General features: G+C 43.6%; 1 protein-coding gene and 1 long non-coding RNA gene across 8 annotated transcripts in view; one reads left to right on the top strand and one right to left on the bottom strand.

Annotated features, from left to right (window-relative positions):
* The window catches only part of SPECC1 (sperm antigen with calponin homology and coiled-coil domains 1), a 95165-nt gene that overhangs the window by 72657 nt on the left and 1630 nt on the right, over positions 1–20878 (bottom strand). For 4 of the 7 annotated variants that reach the window (XR_005260425.2, XM_038166002.2, XM_038166000.2 and 1 more), the window contains exons 1-2: positions 11151–11309; positions 1281–1466 (exon numbers count right to left, since the gene is read on the bottom strand). Coding sequence is in view for 6 of the 7 variants with exons in the window: in XM_038166002.2 (XP_038021930.1) it covers positions 1281–1430 (150 nt within the window). In the remaining variant the exon portion in view is untranslated. Of the gene's footprint in view, positions 1–1280; positions 1467–1612; positions 1758–11150; positions 11311–20878 lie in introns of those variants that run through there. The other 3 variants (XM_005023133.6, XM_013103015.5, XM_027472614.3) reach the window with 3 other exon arrangements.
* Positions 12721–15350, top strand: LOC119713309 (uncharacterized). Its single transcript, XR_005260427.2, has 2 exons — positions 12721–13144; positions 14364–15350. It is a non-coding gene; the product is annotated as an uncharacterized lncRNA (long non-coding RNA).

Raw genomic sequence — 20878 nt, forward strand, 5'->3', positions numbered from 1 at the left:
GGTCAGCTGCTTCCCCATTTGTGGGAATCTCCGTAACGGCCTGTGTACCTCTAATAACAACTTCTAAATAATTTCAAGAGAAATATTTTAAGCATTTTAAAAGACCAAAGCTCTAGATCCTCCTTGGAACAGTATTTTTCTACCTTTTTTTCATTTTTTTTTTCACCTAAACTATTTTCACAAATCAAACGCCTTCCTTAGAAGACGTCCAGGGACACCAAGGGAGCCCATGAACCACAGGCTGAAACCACTCCTTAGGTTAAATGAAAATGAATGCAAAGTGGAGCTCTCTCTGTTTAGAAGTTCCTAAATATAAAATCTTTAAGCAAAATGAAATCTCTCTCAACTCCAATTCCTTCTCCCTTTCATCTCTTCCTCTTACTCAGAGTCTGTGGTTTCCTGGACCCCGTGAGCATGCAAGTTTCAAAAGCTGGTGTTGATCTACTCCAGGAAACCAAACATCTAACGTTTTGCTTTCTGGCACAGGTTTTGTCAGCTCCCTCCTACTAGCAGAAAGAAACAGTCTAAACTTTCTGACATGTAGAAACCCCTGCAAACTATCTGAAGTAACTTACTCAATGCACCCTCTTTTAACAGCAGCAACTGTACTGCCTTTTTCTGTTTCTTTGGGGAAACTACATTGATCATCTTGCATTTGCAAATGTTCAGCAATTTGAAAAACATTATCTGTAATTTGGAAGAAAATCCTCGACATTTAACACCAGACACAAATCAACCACATCAGATTTCCTGCTTAGTCTCTTCAGTAGCATTCCTTCAGAGATGCTTGCCTCAGCTATTACACAAATACTCCAATGACACAACTTGCCTGGAGACTAAAACACCCTATTGATAAGATGCTTGGGGCATCTAGGAGTCTACGAAGCAAGATAAGGAAATTAATCCTTCACATGAGTGGCTGTGAAGATCAGTGATGCTTAGATCTCCCGTTGATTGAGGTGCAGTACCATGTTATATATAGTTTGCTAAACTTGACTATCGGAAACAGTTATAACCAGGAAGCCCTGGGCTCTTTTCATCACTGTCATCTTGCTCTGTATTTGGGCCACAAGGTTATTTTTGTTTGCTAATTATGAAAGTACAAATGCAGCGGCATTTCAGGTGCATTATTGTTTTCTTATATAGCAACAAACTTCTGGCAAAGTAGGGTTATTCTGAAAAATACCTACGAGGAACGATAGATATCAAAAAATGCTTGTGTGCCATTGTGACCAACACATTTTGTTAATATATTTTGCCTTGAAGAAAGTGGTTAGTACCTTGCTGAGCCGAGATTCAAAGGCCAGTGAAGTCGAGGACTTGGATGTCTTCATTCCTGCTGAGGTGGTGGTGGAAAGCGACTTTCCTCTGTCAACCCCATGACTTGGTTGCCTTGCCACTGCATTCCAAGGCCTGGCAGTACTCTTCATTTTTTTTTCCCCCCCAAATAACTCAGTTTACAGCCCCTAAAAAAAAAAAAGAATGGAAAAAAGAAGGTTTTATATAAACTGAAAGATAAAAAGAGAAGCAGAGATATTTAACACATTTAAAGGGCTGAAGAGGACAGGTCAAGCTTTATTCCTTCTCCTATAAAAATAAAAACTCCACTTACTCAGCCCAGAGAATCCTTCAGAGCAGGCTGCAGCCACTCAGATTTTTAATGCTGGCTGGTAATGAAACAACACAGAAGGAACAGTGACTTTTGTTTGCACTGTACAAGCCAGAAACCTCTGTCAGCCACAGAACACCTACAAATGCTGAAGCACAACAAAAGAAAAACTGAGGACACTGACATGCAGAAATCCATAGCAACTGACGACAACTGTGGCATAAAAAGAAAACTATTTCTCTTACTATTAGATTTAGCATCTAATAATCACTTTATGAAAGTCACAAGAAACAAGTTTCCTCGGTTGTGCAAAGAATATCTTTAACTTGGAGTCATCCAGAGAAGCAGTTGATGTTGCCACAATGATTAAAAAGATGTTTCATAATACCAAGATTTACAAAATGTGGTAAAAATACCAACTTCCTTGCAAACAGAAAAAAAAAAATAAATAAAATCAATGCACACAACCAAAACCAGATCCACTATTCCTTAGAGATAAGCTTCTGCAAGAGAGAAATCCTGCCAGGAATCAGCAAATAGAAGTCAATTTCTTTTTTTGGATATAGATGAATAAATTTAATCTGCCAGCAAGAACAACGAGCGTTTCTCTCAGTAAGCAGACCGCTGCCAATTAAATAGCTAACTCAACTCTCGTAGATCTAAATATGTGCACTTTCAGCCAGCCATCGCCCAATCCAAACCAGAAGCAGAATAAAATAATTATATTTAAAATCCCACAAGCCTGCTGGGCTGCAAGTTGGAGGGAGGGGAGATTGCCTGGTATCTCGTCGCTTCCCCCCCTCTTCGGCATGAGCAACATTAGTCTTCTGCAGCTTCAATTTCTAAAATAGACACAGGATGTATTTGCACACCAGTTTTGCGTAGGCAGAAGCTAGCTTGCATCTTTCTGAGCTGAACAGGTACCCAAGATCTACAGAGAGATCAATATCTAGAGTCTCAGCGAGGGGAAAGCACCCAGTAAGCAGTACGCTGGTTATCATGTAGGAGTCCAGCTGGGCTGGTGTGAGCTCAGACAGCAACCCTCCGGGAGAGATACCAAAATATTTTTCCCTTGCTGAGACAGTAGAAGGGGTTAGATCACGTCCCGTATCACACGATTTGCTCTGTGCGTTATTTCACGTTCACAAACAGGAACGCTCACTGGGCACAGGGAAGAGAAACCACTTTGGGGCCAAGTCAGTGCCCATGCTGGGCACTGACAGCACCGTCCTGGTGCCACGACGGGCTGCTTCAGGAGCGTTTTGCAGCACAGAGGCAGCAGGACATGCCAAGTGCTCTGCCACTGTCCACAGAGAACAAAGCTAGCGACTGGCGGGTCCTGCTGATCCTCGCTGCCTCTTGCAGGGAAGGCTGCCTACTTTCTACACAGCTCTAACCTGCCAGCTCCTACATACAGAAATAAAAAAGTTAGTAGCGCTAACTAGTCACTCCTGCATTACAATTCTTAACGCAGGCAGCACAAAGCCATCATCGATCCCATCAGAGGTGAGAGCAGCACTGCCTTTGTCGATGGTGATTCTGATGGCTTGGCTCCTTTTATTTTTGTAAAGCCTGGACAGATCTGTAAGCTGTACTACAGCAGAAAATGTTTAGCATTCTCGGAGTTCACGATCTACCTTAACAAGCTTTGGTGCTTTGCACATATTTAATAAGCCATTTTATAATGAGCACGCCATTCACTGTATTTATATGGGTGAACAAGCAATTACACATGCAAACTATCTTCCTGATTAATCTCCAAATTATGCAGATTTGGGGTTTTGTAGAGTCAGTGGTTGCACATACCCTCTGGATTTCTTCATAACTATCTCATACTTTCCTGCCTTAAGCTGCACAGATGCTTTCTTGATATCCAAACGAATTTAATTTTGAGTCACTCGTGGCATTTCAAGCTGCAGTGGAGTGATATGCTCATTAGGCCACGAAGCTGGAAGTGAAAGGAGGAGGTACTAAAAAAAAAAAAAAAGCAACAAAAACCACACACAAGAAACCCAGCCAGTAGCCTGAAGCAAACCAGCTTTTTCATGTAATGATAGCTGAATTGTGCCATGTGGATTTAATAGTATCGCACCACATCAAGCAGATAAAACTAAAACTGAGAAGAGGACATTTGGATTTGGTTTTCCACATATTTATACGGGACTCATCATCTATAAAATATGGAGGCAATGCTTCTGATGTCATTGACTAACCTGAACCTGTGCTGCAGATAAAAGGTTTCAGTCTCTGAAGTAGAATCCCAACACTTTCCACAAGCCTTACTTCAAAGAATAAAGCCGAGTTTCACACATATTAAGCTGCTCTCATTCCTAGACAGGTGACACACATTTATTAGAGGTACTGCTTTGGGAGTAGTACAAAATAAACTACTTTCCAAAAAAGAAAAAAAATCATCCTACTGTGCTTTGATGCGAGCAGGAAATATATTCTAAGAGTCAACCTCTGCTTTTTCTACCCTCAAAATTCAATTTATTGCACTACAAAAAAAAAAAAATCAAAAAGGTTTTGTGGATGTTACAAGCAGTTAGAGCAATGGGAAACCCCAGAAGGTCAGTATCATGCAATGGCTCAGTAGGAAGGATAAATGTGCTGAAAAAAATGTGTAAGGACGGAGTGCTACTAGTACAAACTATTAATATATCCTAGTACCTAACAAAGGCAGCCACTGAAGGACACCTGAATGCACCCTTCCGTCCCAAATCTTAAACTGGGCAGTCTTTGCATTGCTCAGTGGCAGCCTCTGCTTCCTGATGTGGTTTTCAGGGTGAGGTTGGTAGCAGCAGCTTGTGCAGGCCGTTCCTTCTGAGCTGCAGAAATGACTTTGAAAGCAGCTGATCATCGTCAACTGTATCATCATAAACTAGCCCTGAGTGAGAGCTTGGGAAGGGGATCACCACTGACTTCCCATCACAGCTGAATGAATCCTGAACAATTGTCCCTTCCACAAGTCAGGGCAAACGCAGCGCTTGTGCATGTATTCGTATTGGAACCACTGCAATAAAGGCGATTTTCGACACCCTTTATGACCCCACCTTCCAAGCTGTGTGCATCTGCAGAACTGCGCGCAGGTAACAGCTCCCAGTTAGCTTAGAATGTATGGATAGAGGCAAGGCTGCTGTGTTTTAAATAAATGACAGCATTCCCCATTCAGAAGAACCCCAGAGAGATTATGACATGATCTCTAGGCTACCCACAAAGAAACCTGAAAAAGAGAACAGCAGCAAAAAAAAAGCAGCTTTACACAAGGGATGCAGCCAAGTTACTTCTGCAAATACAAAGCCAAAATCACTACTTTTACACCAACTACGTCTCAGTACGTTTCAGATGAGACATGTTTCTGTTCACTTTCCTGGAAGATGACTCTCCAAGCAAACTCTGGAGCTCTGCAATTTCAATTCTCATTTCTTTCTTAGCGTTTTACAGGGACTAGTGGCCACAATCAAACCCGTGTCATACACTCTGCTTAAAGACGAGCTCAGGTGGAAGCTGGAGACAAGCAGCAGTGCCACGTCGAAGTAAGTGGGGGTTCGTGCCAGGGCCATGTTGCTTCAGAGCAGCAAAGTCAGTTCCATCACCAGTAATTTTCAGAATAAGAGTGCAGGTGTTGTGTTTGAAATAAATCTTTTGTATTCAAAACTGCTGGTGTCTGAGTGCCCCTCTCCTCCGAAACAGGTGCTGCAAATGAAATAATTGAAGGGTTCATAAAAATGGAAAGCTGGTCCTGACAGAGCCTTTGCTCTCGGTAATCCTCAGAATTCCCTGCAGGCATCAGGCTTTGAAAATTCAGGCCATAATATATAGCTCGTCCTTTCTCACTTGTATTTTTAAAAGGTCTTTGGCAATTTTTGATGTGGACTGTTTTGGCAGTTGTCAGAAGTCTTGCAGTGGAAAGACGGTCCATTTTACTTCAAATTTTATTGTTTTATTAAAGATGGAAAACCTAGACATCTGTTATTAGTCAGTCCACATGAATATATTAATAAAGGCCCGAGAACCAGCCTGGAATATTTCCCATTTTACGGCTAGAAAAACTGGATTAAGAATTTATCCTGACTCTCGCAGGCAGGCAGCATCAGCAGAAACAACCTAGGTCTCTTGGATCTCAAGGCTTGGCTATCCATCAAAGGAGTAACTCACCAGCCTCGTAGAACAAACTAGGGAACACTCTGCTGGCCGCCAAATGCTGCTTTACTCCCAATAACTAGAAAAAGAATGGATAGGTTGAACTGAGTGATGACAAGCAGTATTATTTTACGGCCAAGAAAGCTAGCAGTTACACTAGTAAGTAAACGAAATTCATTAACATCTGCAGAAATTAATTTACACAGAAAAATCCCTTAGAGGGACGGGAATAGGCAGGGTTTGTCTGTACCCCACGTATTTAAAGAATTTGGGTTTTGGTGATCGTGTTTGTGTGTGATGCTACCCAACAGGACAGTCAAATTAGAGCAGAGCCATTGGCATGCTGTGGCAAAGCCAATGAAAAAAAGATTTATGAGCATCCCTTACTAGATCTGGAAAGTAACATACAGGTGGCAGGTTCACTGAGACCTGTGAATGCCCAGCGCTTCTGACAAAGGAGGTCGGAGGCACCAACTCTGCAGGCCGGGCTCTCCAAGGACAGACATCCGTGACTTCACTGGGTTAAAAACCCCAATCCCCAGTGCCATTTCCCTCTAATTCTGCTACTTTTATTACATCAAAAAGTCAGACTAGTCCAGGACCTTTCTTACAAATTCTCATGAAATCAAAACAAAATTCTCTTCCTTCCTTTCTCTCTTTTTTTTTTTCTTTGCCATGTGAGACTTGCATCATGCTTCCACTGTCTTCCTCCTGACCTGATCAAGCTCTTTTCAGACAAACTGCCGACCAGAACAGGAACACCCAGCAGGTTCAGGAAGCTGTACAGCCTTTCCTAGCAGCCAGCTGGAAGCTCTGTGGCAGGACAGCCACTGATGCTAAGACAGGATGCCTTTCTGCCTTTCACTTCAATCCATTTTTAACAACGTTCAGGCTCGACAGATGCTCCCGTGTGACTCATCGGGATTTCGTAGCTGATGCCAGGGTCGCAAACCAGGGAAGCTGACAGTCCCATACAGTAACTGCCCACGTGGAGGTAGCACACAAAACCCATCTGGAAATAAGACTGGGCTAGCAATTAAAAACAACCCACTTACTCCCTTGTGGTCATCATTAGCAACTTTGCCAAGCCATCATTCATTTCAGCTCCACGTCTGTATTTCTGTATCTAACACGTCCCCTTTTTCCTCTAGCTGCTGTTAGCCTGGACGACACCGAAAACAAGGCATCTCCGTGCAACCCTCCTCCATTGCTCTTCCAAGCAGAGACACTTGCAGGATTTTTTCCTGGTACAAAGTTTAGCTTTCATTAGAATTGGATTTAGAAGCCCACAAAAATCACAAGCCAGACCACCCTCTTCCACCCAAAAGCAAACCAGAGGAACAGACAAGACGTGTCCATTTCCCAGCACCTCACCCCTAATGCTTTCACCGGCCACAGAAACAGAAAATCAATTTCAAACCTGACCCTGATCACCTGGACAGCTGCTTCCTCTGGTCTACCTCAGCAGACTTGCTTTCCAATCTCATTTGCACCTGAGTTTTCATGTTTTGCTGGTAAAGTATAAGAAGACAAGACAACACTTGGAAATTTTCATGTCCAGACTGCATGTTACAGCAGGGAAAACTCGGTTGGTTTTATGCATGCCTCAAGCGAAGGTGTTTTCATGGTTATTATTTTTAACTTTCAAGAGCGGAGAAAAATGTAGAGTAATAATTCAGCCAGACAGTTAAAGCATCCAAGTGTTTTTGCAAGAAGTTAAAAATGTAGGTGAATTTTAGATAGAAAACAACTACACAGAAATGAAGAAACAAGCCCAAGGTCACCCAGCTAATCACTGGGAGAATACAAAACAAGAAACCAGCCCAAGGAGTTAACCAGCAGTAGTTGTGATATGGCTTCAGGAGCACATCTTCAGCATCTTCTTTTAAGGTTGTCTGAAGATTGTACCCTCATATGCAGAATGCCTTAAATGAAAACAAAACACACAGTCCTGCAGGACTCCTAAAAAACTTCGAAGAGAGCTTTTAACATGGCATCAGATGGGAATTTCAGAGCACAGGGCTCCCCTTCCTCTCTACATTACAAACAACTGCTGCAGAGCCAGTCCCTGTCTCCAAAGGCACTTTCTTTACCTGTGGTTACAGTGGTAAGAAAATCTCTCATTTCTGTGTTGTTTAAAGTGTTTCTTGCTTATTTCCTTACCATTCATGATTTTCTAAATGGAAATTTATTAACCAGTATATAAATATACCAAATGGTTATGAGCACTTGTAAATAGCAGCAGAAATGGTCTAGGCAAAGACAGCTCCAGGTAGCCACAAATGACAGCTTTCTGGCCATCAACTTCCCAAACCATCCCAACCAGACTGCCAGGCTCCAGGTCAGCCACTGCAGGCCTCCAGTTCTCAACATGGCTGAAAATAAAATCCTCTCTTCCCACAGCAGCCGTTAGGGTCACTGATGATTTTTCCAGGCACGGACGGATGAGAGCAGCACAAAACCTCCCGTCCATCCTCCCACACAGAAGCTCTCCCTGGAGGTTTAATTTGCGATTTTTTTATGCTTAGTTAGATCTCAAAGAATGCAGAAATCACAACAAAACCCTCATGGGTGCATATGGACAAAGGATACACTTAGCTGTATTTCCCTTGTCCTCATCCTACATTACTGGCCGTTTAGAAGACAGGAAAAAATCAGGCAGCTTTGCTACTTCTCTAGCTAAAATACCCAGAAATGTCATCCAGCAGTGACTGATGCTTAAAAAAAAATAAATAAATTCAAGCCAAAGCTGTACTCTGAAATGGCTGGGAACCATCTCCCCCAGTAATCTAAATGCTGGTTGTACATGGATATTCGATTTTCTCCTCCACCCTCGCACTGATTATCTAACCAGTCACCACCACGCATCTCAGAAGAGAAGCTATGCTTCCTCCCTGCGACCCCTGATCTTACAAACACGGGGATAAGGAAACAAAAATAGCAACTGATCTGTAATTTTTTGTGCTTGTGAAGCCTTCCAGAAGACAGCAGCAGCAGCTACCGGCTGGATGGGACAAAACCTGAAGAGGTTGTGAAGCACAGCAGGGTGCTGGCCATCAGCAAACCCCCACCGCGCTTCTCTGGTGCACGTGGATGTTGTCTCAGTGAGGCTGAAATGACAGAGGACTGACAAGATCTTTCACTAACTTCAGGGCAGAGACGTGGACTTGAACGTGGCAATTCTGAATCATGCACACCACGTTACCAATGGCTGTGTGCAAGGGAAGAAACTCAACCAGAAGGGAAAGGACGGGAGCACGCGTTCGTGGGCGGCATGTTCTCAGGCTGGAGCAGTAAAGGAAAGCATGGAGCAGTGCAATGCTGCACAGAGGTTTTATGTTTGGTATATTGCAGATGGGAACAAGATGGTTTAGAACCATTCCAAGGTCACTGCTGCCCAGTAACCCAGGTTGTCTAACTGCTGTCCCGGGGAACACAGCACAAACTGGCTAACACATCTCCTTTGGCCAACAAGGAGGAGGAAAAGGTTTCATTTCAGATCGAGCAAGAGCTGTGTAATTGCTGAAGAAATGAAGAATAATTACAAGTGGTTTGCCGGGTAATTACCTGCCATTACATTTTCCTGTAGCACAGGGGGGTAGCTACATGTACAAGAAAGGGAAGGCAGGATGCTGTGTTAGCATGGCAGACATGCCCAGCGTGCCGCTACGTAGTTATCCGGCCCGGTGCGTGCACACACACTCGCAGGTCCCACCTGCTCGAAGCATCCATGGATGACACCGCCGTCAGTACACCGGCTTGGGATTCCACCCAATTCTATCCTCAGCTCCATCACAGTTTTCCTGTACTACCTCAGCCATTTCCCATTTATAGGAACAGGCTCAGTCCCTACACAGCAGGTTTACGAAGACAAACACATGAATGAGCAGCATTCACGTGCCTTGCAAAGAAACCCCACTGAAAAGCAAAGTAAAAATGAGAGATCAACATCTGTCCCAGAGCGCACGACAACCCCACAGACCGCCGCATGCTGGGATGTTTCCCTGGCTCCTCTTTTCCATTCATCACGATGCAGAGAAATAATAGAGACCTGGGAGCTATCCCTAAAGGAAATGTTTGTCCTCCAGTAAGTGCAGAGCTGGTCACATATTAGCTGCAATAAATGGGCAGCTTCTGAACTTCTATGAGTGGTGATGTGAACTAACTGAAAGGTTTCTTTGGGAAGATGACAGCAGCAGCAAATTCCAAAACTGCAGGAGAAAATAGAGGACTTTTGCATTTTTGAAATATACTGAAGAGAAACAGAACAGATTTAAACAATGCTATCAGGGGATTATGAGTACGATTTGAGGCCACTAAGGGAGCGGAAGGCCCACCTTGGTACACTGCATAATGAAAGGAAATTTTAGAACTGAGCCAAGAGAGGAGGTTGCACATGTGAGCATATTAGGTTGAGGCATTCCTGTGTTAGTTACCTGTCACGTTCTGCCAGTAAAACCCAGTGTATTTCAGCAAATCAGCCATCCTCTCTCCTGCTGAGCTTACAGGGACAGAAAGTACCTTATAATTTAGAGAGGGTGGAAGAGCAACATATGAAACAGTATTTGGGAGGGGAGACAAAGCATTAGGAGGGGACATCCAAAAGAACTTAAGACAGTACAAAAGACAGAGGTAGAGAATCCCTGCTTTCAAACCAGTTCCACCAGTAATCCCTCACTGCTCCGTACCCAGGGCTTAATTACCATCTCTATAACTGCAGAGCTATGTTACCTGCTATACAAACGCTGTTATTATTACTACTGCTATTACGATCGAGCTTCAGCCCAGAGACCAATTTTAAGGCCAACTGTTCGGCTGCTCCATGTAAAGGTCCTGCTGCGAATCCCAGCAGCTCTTTGCTCTGCTCTCACAAGGGGGGAGCCGCCTGGCACACTCTCCAGGGCTTTCGCTGCTCCCCCGCAGAGCAGCGAGCTGCCAAAGCTATTTGCTCAGCAGCTTGTTCCCTTCTGCCCTTTCCCGACTGGACTACGGGAGCATGCAGTAGCAGAGGCAAGCGGGCTTGTGCTCCTGCTTGGTGCAACTGTTGGAGCACAGAGCTAAATTCCCGAAGAAAGGAGATACAGGCACAGAAATCACTTCATCCCCTCTATCTCTAGACTCCACATAGCCGAGCAGAAGCAAACACAGCAGGCAGCTCTCCAGACTCACTTTTATGTTGTTGCAATGGCTTTTACATCACCCCCCCCAGCCCATTTTCTGCTAACACAGAATTGTTTGCACCGTACATTTCTTGTTTCCAGCAATTTAGTTATAATTAGGGAGATATTACGAAAAAGCATCGCTGAGCAAAACAGGTACATTCACTCCAGAATTACATTGCTGCTCCAACAACCCCACTAGAGATGATAACTCCCACCTTAAAAAATAAAATACTTACAGTAAAAGCTTGTCCTCTTTCCTGCATTAAGAAGAAAACTGTCTCCCACTAGCTTCTGACAGCATGTGCAAGCCAGACTGAAAATTCAGGGCTTGAGTTCTTCCCTGAGAGGAAAACCACATTGCAGCGAGACACAGAGAGCTGCTTGAGAAATGATTCACATACGGAAGCAAGCTGGCTTCACCAGCGCTTTGGCATTCAGCACACACGCGCACACACATATGCACACTTGCTTACTCAGGGGAAAGAGAAATATTATATTTTCATCAAAGCAAGGAAGATTTATGCAAGAAAGACGTTTATATCCCACTCCAAAACCCGAAGGTGCTTCATTCCACAAAGCAGGCAGTTGCTTTCAGGAGCTCCTCATCCCAGCAGCAGAGCTGGGCACTGGGCAGAGGGCACGAGCCCCAGCCTGGTCTGCGTGATCCAGTCAGGTGGGAACATGCGGTACCTACAGCGTAGGAAGGGCAAGGAGGGGACAATAGCAAGAAGGCATTTTGCAGAGGAAATCACAGGGACAGCTTCCAGAAACTTTTATATTCCACACTAAATCTCTCCCACAGAATGCCAGCAGTCACAGCCAAAGCAGCTCACGACATTTTCCGTGCCATTGTTACAAAAAAATGAAAAGGTGTGTGTGTGTGTGTGGAGGGAAGATGCATTATGACAAAGACTTCTGCAAGAAGAAGTGGGTAGAATCAGTCCTGCGCAACTTCTCGTGAGCTGACCAAAAAGCATCAGTCTGTTCTTCATTTAGAAGAGAGTGAATAAGGGTCAAGGGGAGCAATGCTCAAGAATATCCCACTTGCTTGCCCTGAGGAGCAATTCATCTCCGAAAATGGGCAGGGCCAGAGGTTCTACTGGGGTTAGATCAGGCAAAGACAGCATCAAGCTAGAGGAAGCAGAGAGGATGCAAGGAGAAATCAAACCCAGATGTACGTTTCAACCTATAAACTTGAGGTATTTAGAACAGGGATTTTTGTTTGAGGCTGTGCAGAGGGAGATGTTTGCTCCCCAGAGGATGTCTGTCACCTAAGACTGAAACTAGAGATCAGGAACCTCCTCCTGGGCTGCAGCAGGGGCTCTGTGAACCACCAGTGAGAATCTAACATACAAGCAATCTCGTAATAACAGAGGCAAGATTTACAGTATGATCCTGGAACAGTTGTTGCAGCTGAACAGTTCAACCTTACCGCACCTCTTGGAACTCTGTATTCTGGGTGCCAAGGGGACTGAAAGGAAGCTAACGCTATGCCACGGGTTAATTTACTTTTCAATTCAATGTTGGCATCATTATTGTTATTGCAGAGCAACCAGACCTTAAAACACAGAGTGAGTCCAAGCTGAGTCCCTTCTAAACATCATGGATTTTGGGTCCAACTCTGAGATATCCCTGAGAGTGGGAACTCTTACCTTCAGACCTTAAAACACAAGAACAAGACCACACCATGACTTACCTCACAAATGATAATGGTCTATGTTCAGTAGGTGCCAAGCTTACCTTATTAGCTCCAAATCCCTGAACATTCACCCCATCATACCAGCTGCCACTGGAAGTTCCCACCTACCTGCAGCACCAACCCTTCTATCCAGCCTGCCTCACCGTTCCGTAATTTTAGACATCTGAAATTCGGCAATTATTCACAGCTCAGATAAGACAGCAGTACTTTCTATCATTCCTATTAACCAAATTCTGGTAGATAGTCATCTACGTGAACTGTTTCTCCTCTCCAGGGAAGCAACGTTCAGCGCTGCACGCACAGACACTGAGGTCGCCCAGGTACACAGCTCAGCACCCTCTGCCGTGATGACCAACCACCTTCAAACATGGAATATACAGCCAAAATCTACTGACAGAAGATTGCAGCCCCCTGGAGCTGAGCACATAAAGGAGAGGGCCATCAGCTGCATACACCCTGCTGCAAAGCCTCCTTGTCTGGAGAAAACAAGCACTGGTGGGACCGCAGCACGTTGTCTCTCTGCCACTGCTGGTGAGTTCTTGTGGGCTGGGGGGCAGAGCAGCCGTGTCAGCTCGGTAGGTTTTCCTATCCTCAGGCCAAGAGAAACAAACAACTGAGATGAGGGGTGTGGGGAGGAGAGATGAGCTACTATATTTTGTTCTCAAAGACTTTTTTTTTTTTTTAGCTTTGATAAACACAACTTGACCAAAACCTAAACATGAAAATGTTTGGGTGTGAGGGATAGTCCCAGCATTTACATGCTGCAGCTTTAGCAGACGGGCTAGAGTAGGGCCACACAACTTCCCAGACCCAACAAGACCAGACAGTGCTTGTTTATTTAGTTTTTTTTTGGTAGCGCTTATTGCTATAATTATCTGATGTCTTTACTTAGACCAAAGAATTATTCAACACAAAACCTTCTGAATTGAAAAATTGCCTTTTTGTATAATGAACAAAGAGCCCAGAAACAGACAGCTCAAATGAGTTGGCTAAGGTCATAAAGAAAGTCTGTGGCCTGTCCAGGGCATTAACTGTAATTACGTTCACACAGCTGGGATGAGAAAACAATTTCAAGCAGCAATATCTATATTTATATATATATAAATTTGCCAAGGTCTCACCCAACTTGTACGCCTGGTTGATAGCCAAACGGACGGTTAGGATATTGCTTGCGTGGTCAACTTGCTAGCCCCCATGACTCTGCAACAAGGGACAGGAGTTATACTCTGCCCCGCTCATCGACGCACCTTCAAAATTCTGCATTTGAGGAATTTAAATGCTTTGTGTCGCAACCTGCATCGTCTGGGCAGTTTGACAGGAACGAACACGGATGACACACAACTTAAAGGAATGGGCAACGGGCAGAATTTCTGGTGGCACAGCTCATTTGAGATTCAAATGCACAAAGAGCGTGGAAAAAAAGGGCTCATACACGGAACAAGATTAAAAATATCTTTGCATTTACAGATATTTATGCTATGTTTAACTGCTTTTGTGCATGCAACAGCCTTAATTACAAAGAGAGAGATTCCATAAGCAAGGCTATTATGTCAATAACAATGTCTTCTTAAAGCAAGTCTCTAATTCAGTCAGAAGACTTGGAACAGCACTGTCTGGAGTTATAAAACCAAAAGTAATTACAAAGGAAAGGCTGCACCAGACAGTGGGTATTAGTGGAGCCAGGCCATGGCTTTACTCCCTCTTTCCTCCTTTTTGTACATAACTGATACAAACTTCTTTATTTTCTCAGTCCCACTACAGATGTCAGGAAGTTCAAGCAGCCAGTCGACATTTGCAGAATGAATCATGGGGCACCGCTTTCCACTCTGACAAAAACAACTGCTGTTCAGTCAGCGAGGCGATGCTGATCAAATGGGTGGATAGAAAAAGTGAACTCCCGGAACTGCTGCCAAAAAGGCTCCACCAGCACAAGGAAGCTGCACGCACTCCCCTGCAGAACTCCCATTTCTCCCTGTCCTTATTCTGCAGTTCCATTTTCCCGTTTATTTACCTGCAGAGCGCAGCCTGTGGCACAGCTACCAGCTCTGTCCCATAACTAGAGAAAACACTTTTGCTGGGAGAAGCTAGAATCGTTAAAGCTGGAGGAAAGCAGATATGATTTATGGAACGCGGAGTGCTACAGGAGACAGAAAAAGCAGCTTCCTTTGTTGCCTGTTGCCAAAATTTCAGAAGACCAGACAACAACTTTCAAATTTCCAAGGGAACAGCCACTAAGTACGTCAAAAATAGAGTTAGGAAACTGCCTGTTTCAGAAGTCTGAGTCTGTAAGGGGAGCCAGCATTTTTCAGCATTTCTGTCATTTCCGACCAGATCACTGAAGAGTTAAGAGACATCTATCTACCAACAAAACCCAGCCCCCAGAACATGACAAAATGAGGAAGGGAACCTACGTGGCAAAGAAATATTCACGTATTCACAGTCATTCAATTATTTAAAATAAGTCTAATTATTTTTGCACAATTTTATCCGGAGAAGTTATTTTTCCTCTACAATTTTCAAACATCTCTGCACTTTCTTAGGCATAAGAGGCACAGCAGCAGACCAGGGATCGCTTCACTACAGTCCCCCTTCTGTTCAAAAGCAGATAAATCTGAAAGCGTGAAAAATGCAACCCTCAATGCTCTTCTCTGAAAGGGGGAGATAAGACTTTCCGGGTTCTTTCCGACTTAACTGAAAATTTTGATTTCAATGTTGAAATTAAAGACTTAGAAGAAGGGGAACGTCTCCATTCTTCATTATTCTTCAGTGCTCATTTTCTGGTGCATAGGCGGTAATACAGCACTCATTAACACCAAGAATTACCATATTCAAGTTGCACAGCAAGTTCCTACTACCTACACGAGAAAAATACTGCACAACCCTATTTGCTCCCTTTGCTTATTGTCCGAGACGGATCACATGCTGCAAAAGCTAGCATTTGATCACCTAACAGCAGAGAAATTGGAACAGGTATCCATTAGAAACGCTAACGAGCCTCCAACAGAAAATCATTTCATTAAGTTTTTGCTGATCACTAACAATAGAGAGCTGTGCAGGAAAATTAAGGACTGGAGAAGACGTGTGCTGGAGGCTGCCTGAGAATTAAATCCCCGATGGGACGGGGTAGGAATGCCCCACTGCTTTGAACTTTTTGGCGCATTTCAGGGAGATGCAAATAAAAGACCTGAGTTGCCAGCTTCGTTTCAGAGGGACTTGCACTAGAACTGCTGACAGCCCTGAATGGAGACAGAACCGCGGGGTGCGCCTGGGTACATGGAGAGCATCACAGGGAGCCCAGCAGCAACAGAAAGTAGGACAAATTAATACAAAAAGGATGAAGCACAAGGAGTTCAAATCCCAGGGGACAAACAAGCCCTCTAATGTAGATCAGGATTCCAGAAAAAGGGTATCTGTAAGGTTTGATACCTTATATAGTAATATCCTAGAGTTTCCATTTGTTCTTACCCTCTGCTTTTTATTTCTAATAGATTAATTAAATGGAATCAGCTAATCACTGCAGCAGCTTCATAACTCTTACTTGTTTTACAGGTAGGGAAACAAAGGCACCTAAATTATTGAAAAAATATCAAGATCTAGTAAGGACCTATGGTACCCATTGATTTTAGTTCCTACGTAATAAGAAGTCAGCAGTTTTGCAAAACACAGGCATATTGGTATAGATTAGGCACCCAGAAATGGAGCAGAAAAGTTTGGCATTGGTGGCCTAATCAAAGCCAGGAAAAGGGAGAATCTAAACTACAGCAATTCATCGCTTCCAGACAGCTTGTATGAATGAACATTTGCTGCTGCTTCAGCTTTTAAGTCAGCTTAGCACACTGCAGAACTATGCAGCTGAAATGTGAAGTACTCAAACACTGAGATCCCTCCAATGTTAGTTGTCATGTTACAGAATAAGTATTAAGAAACGTGCAATGATATAACGCAAGCAAATTCCAATCTGAGATCCTGGCTCTGCTTTCAAGATTCCTTATGAACATTATTTCCTTGGATTTCTCAGTTACCAGTCATAATTACTTCAGATTTGAAACTCAGTCCAAATTTGGCACACTATAAACATCTTATTACAACTGAAATCAATTCTGAGCATTTTTAAACTCAGCAAAGGGATCTTCATGTTGCCTAAGAGGCAGGTAAGGACAAATATTCGTGCTTTGTCAGCACAAACTCCTCTCCTGCAGAACAGGTGGCATTCTTTCAGCCACAGAGGTAGGCAGCAACGCTTGCTCTGGCTCTGGCATGTCAGTTGTCCCCACGCACTGCAAAGTGAATGCAAATTGCTCTTCTCCTCAAGGTCTCCTTCCACGTTCTTGTCTGGCGCAGCCAGACTGAAGAGCCTGTTACATGAACGAACCTCACTCTCTGAAAGGTGAAAGACAGAAGGCCAGAAGCAGCAGGTACAGCCACAGCTAGCGAAATAGGAGAGCAGCAGAAAGAGGTGCTCAGCTTTCCAAGTCGCTATAAAAGCAAATGATAATTTAAAATCTCCAGCAGATAGCGAGATAGAAGGGTAATGAACCAAGATATCAGTGCATGAAAAGGAAGTATCCTATGGAGCCTGTGACCAGTCACCATAACCAGTTTCATAAATAAATGAAAGCAGAACAATCCCTGAGGTCACAGAGTTAGCGTGAGGGACATGAGTGACCTGCCACTTGGAGACACCTACAGAAACAACTGGCGTTAAGAGCAAAAGGACTGACTGGCCAAGCACACAGGAGCTTGGGAAAGAAAGTTGATAGGAGGGAAGGAGGGGAAGAGTCGGGTATTAAACACAGCAGGCAAGTCACTTTAAATAGTAGATAACTAGCACTGCTAGCCTGGTACACAAGAGCTGAAGGCCTAGGGCAAAAAGCAGCAGCTTGGGAATACAAAGAAAGAGGAGAGAACATAAAAGCCAGCTCATTTTTCTCTACTCCAGGCTGAATCAGCCCGAGCACCTCTGCCTGTTTCTATGGCAGAGTACCACGGTTTTGCACCCTTTCTGAGGATTAATTAGTTCACTTGTTGGCAGCATCAATAGAAAGGCCAAGTGTTGGACTGACCAAGGAAAGCACCATTCTCCTGTTCCTGCAGGAGCTTGCTGGTAAAGGTGTGCTTCTTAAGGGAGGTCTGGTCCCTCATTGCATATTTAATTGTACTTTTTCTCCAACTTGAGCACATCAGATTCCAGAATCGTCAGTCAAAAGACCTTCCAGTACCATTAATATCCACTGCTATTACAAATAAGAAATACATTATATTTTCTCTTTGATATTGTGGGTGATCTCATTGAAACCATGAAAACAGAAGCCTAAATGCTCTGCCCTGTGGTATCTCAAGGAGCTGGAAGCCTTGTACCAGCGAGAAACTCTTGCAGCAGTTGCCATGGTGACACCCGTAAGAGATATTTAAAGGCAGCTCACCCGTAATCACATCTATTAGGTACCAAGCAGCTTTGGTAAGAAAGACATAAAAAGCTTGAAAACCAGGGGATGGTTTCAAGGCCACCAGGCCTAGGGATGGTGTAAGAGGATGGGAAATTCATGGAGAGGGACCCGCTTATACCTCCATTCGGCTGGGCACCAAGGGCTCCTTCTGTTCAAATCTGAAACAGCGATGAAGTTTGCAGAGTGAACTATTTTTAGCAAGTCATTTAAAATGGGATTCTTAAGGCCATGTTTCAATAGCAGGAGTTCTATAAATCCTTACAGGGTTGTCCTGGCCAGGATAGGAAGTTGTGCTATGACTCAGACCACAGTATGGCTGCTAGAGACCACCATGCCCACCAGAGCTTCCTTCCAGGAGGGGACCACCACTGCGGGCACTGCTGCTCCCTGCGCCCACCTAGGGACCGACACCTCCAAATCTGCCCGGCTCTGGCCATGTGGGCAAAGGAACGGGGCCAGGCTGCTTTTTGAACACTACAGTGCACTTGGAAACACGGATCCAGATAAATAAGCAGCATCCTTGATGAACTAGAAATATAGATGTCAAATAATTTCTTGAGGATTGAACATAACAAAGAAAGTCCACAGGATCAGCTCTCCAGCTATGGAACCACTTCATCACCAAGCGTGCTATGTCTATGCAGCGTTTATCAAATTGAGATTTCCTTTCTCTTTTTCCTGCATATTTCCATGACAACTTCCTCCCCCCCCCCCCCCAGTACCAACTTATTTCTATTGGAAAGGTCTCTCAAACGAGAATTTAGGCTTCTATAGCAACAGCTAAAATCCCTGGGAGATGATGATGTCTGAAGCCTCATGCAGATCTTTTTTTAGACTGTGAGTTACAAGGCAAGTGCATTTTGAATTTCATGGAGGAAAACAAAAGTATGCTTAGTATCAGGGAGATGGAAAGAAGGGAACAAGAAGCTCGATGAAGGGGGACAAACAGCAAGGAAGCACGTTACTTTCAAAAAGGATGTGAGCTTTGAGATCTAAAACGTCAAAGAGAGAAGAAAGACGGGATCAAACAGCTTGAAAACCCACATCCTGCTCCTTCTCGCCGAGTTACAAAGCAGAGTCACAAGGAACAGTCTACTGATTCTAAAAGGAGACCTTATTTAAACACACATATCTGTATCTCTGCAGCCTCGTATATTGACCTGGAGAAAAAAAAAAAATCAGGCTGTCCTTTCAGTTTTAACTCCCATATAGCTGCCATCTAGCTACAGTACGATCTTTTATTAGTACTTTAGTTTTGGCCATCACACTGACAGTATTCACCAGCATGGAAAGGCTTTGCACCTCAAAAACAAAACAAAACAAAACGAAAAGCACTCTCAAAACATAAAATTGGTGAAACTCATAGAAGCCAAGGGAAGTACAGACATTAAAGCAACTTCCAGTCACTGCTTTGTGAAATATCCCTAAATTCAATTTACTTCTCTAATGCCCTTTTAAACCTAAGACGTTAAAATCTTATACAAAATCATTACATTCACAAGCTGGATGGGAAGTAAGTAAACACCAGCCTAAATTTATAGCTGAGGGTACTAGAGTGGAAATGTGAAGTGGTACCTGAAGAACCATGCTCAGAGCCCAGCAGGCTCCCACACAGCCCCTTGATAGCCACTGGAAACCTCTTTGCTACATGAGACGCAAGGTCTGCAGCGTGACCGACTAACACGATTGCAAAACAGCCGTACTTTCTTCTGCTTGTGGTGAGACTGAAAGCTTCTCCTTTTTTCCCCCCCATGAAAGCTTCAGTTAATCTGTCCTCTTCTCCTCCCATTTGCCTAGGTCATTGTAGTTCTGGGAGAGAAAAAGGTGACAGATAAGTAGGTATAAGAGTGAAAAAGAATGGATTAATCAAATTATATTTAACTTCCATCTTCAGCCACCTCCTGCCCAGTTAATTTCTGAAAAGAGTCTGGGAACTGTCCATGTTTTACAAAAAGTTGAGAGAGATGAATTTTTTGTTTGTTTGTTTTTAAATAGTGACGCTAAAAATGACAAAGCTTATTAGAAATGATGGAGCTCTACAAGTAAGAGCCATGTGCAACAGTGATTTCAGCCAAAAATATTCTTTCCAAGGTTTAAACTCTCTGCCCTTTGGGATCCTGTTTGGAGAAGTGTTGGATGAAGGCTGAATCCCTGTACAGGTCAAGTGAAATAGAATTATTTCATATCCCTACGTGCTGCCCTCTGCTGAAATACTGAGCACCTTCGTGCATTGGGTCCATCACAGGCCAGTGAAAAACTGATGATCAGCTGCACCTAATGCTGTCATCACCCAGGGAAAAGCTGCTCGCACAAAATGGAGATGTTTCAGCTGGTACTAGGCAAGGATAAAAATAACCTAAGCTCGCCTGTAATAACCTGTCCTGGCCTTAACAGTTCCAAGATGAAAGCGTGACTTCAGGCACATTGTTCAGATGGTAAAAGCCTGGTGAAGGACGAGGATCAATGCCCTGGCTGCACATGTCTGTAGTGATGAAGGTTCACAAGTTTATGGAAGGTTCATTCAAAAAGAAGAAACAGCTTAAAATTTCAAATGAGTAACTTTTCAAAGATAACTCAAACTTACAAATTCTCTCTCAAAAGTTTAATGTTCCATCTGATTTCACTCACAGAAGTCCTTTCAGGCTGCTGAGGTTATATAAACAGCCAAGGCCATGTGTTTGTTCAGACATGGAACAGAAAAGAACATGTATGGGAAAAGGAGGAAACCATTTCAATACCTGAGGGGAGAAATTATATATATTTAAGTCTATACATGTATGTATAAATAAATATAACTATTATAAACAAATATTTTGTA

Source organism: Anas platyrhynchos, chromosome 20 (genome assembly GCF_047663525.1).
Source record: "Anas platyrhynchos isolate ZD024472 breed Pekin duck chromosome 20, IASCAAS_PekinDuck_T2T, whole genome shotgun sequence".
NCBI lineage: Eukaryota > Metazoa > Chordata > Aves > Anseriformes > Anatidae > Anas > Anas platyrhynchos.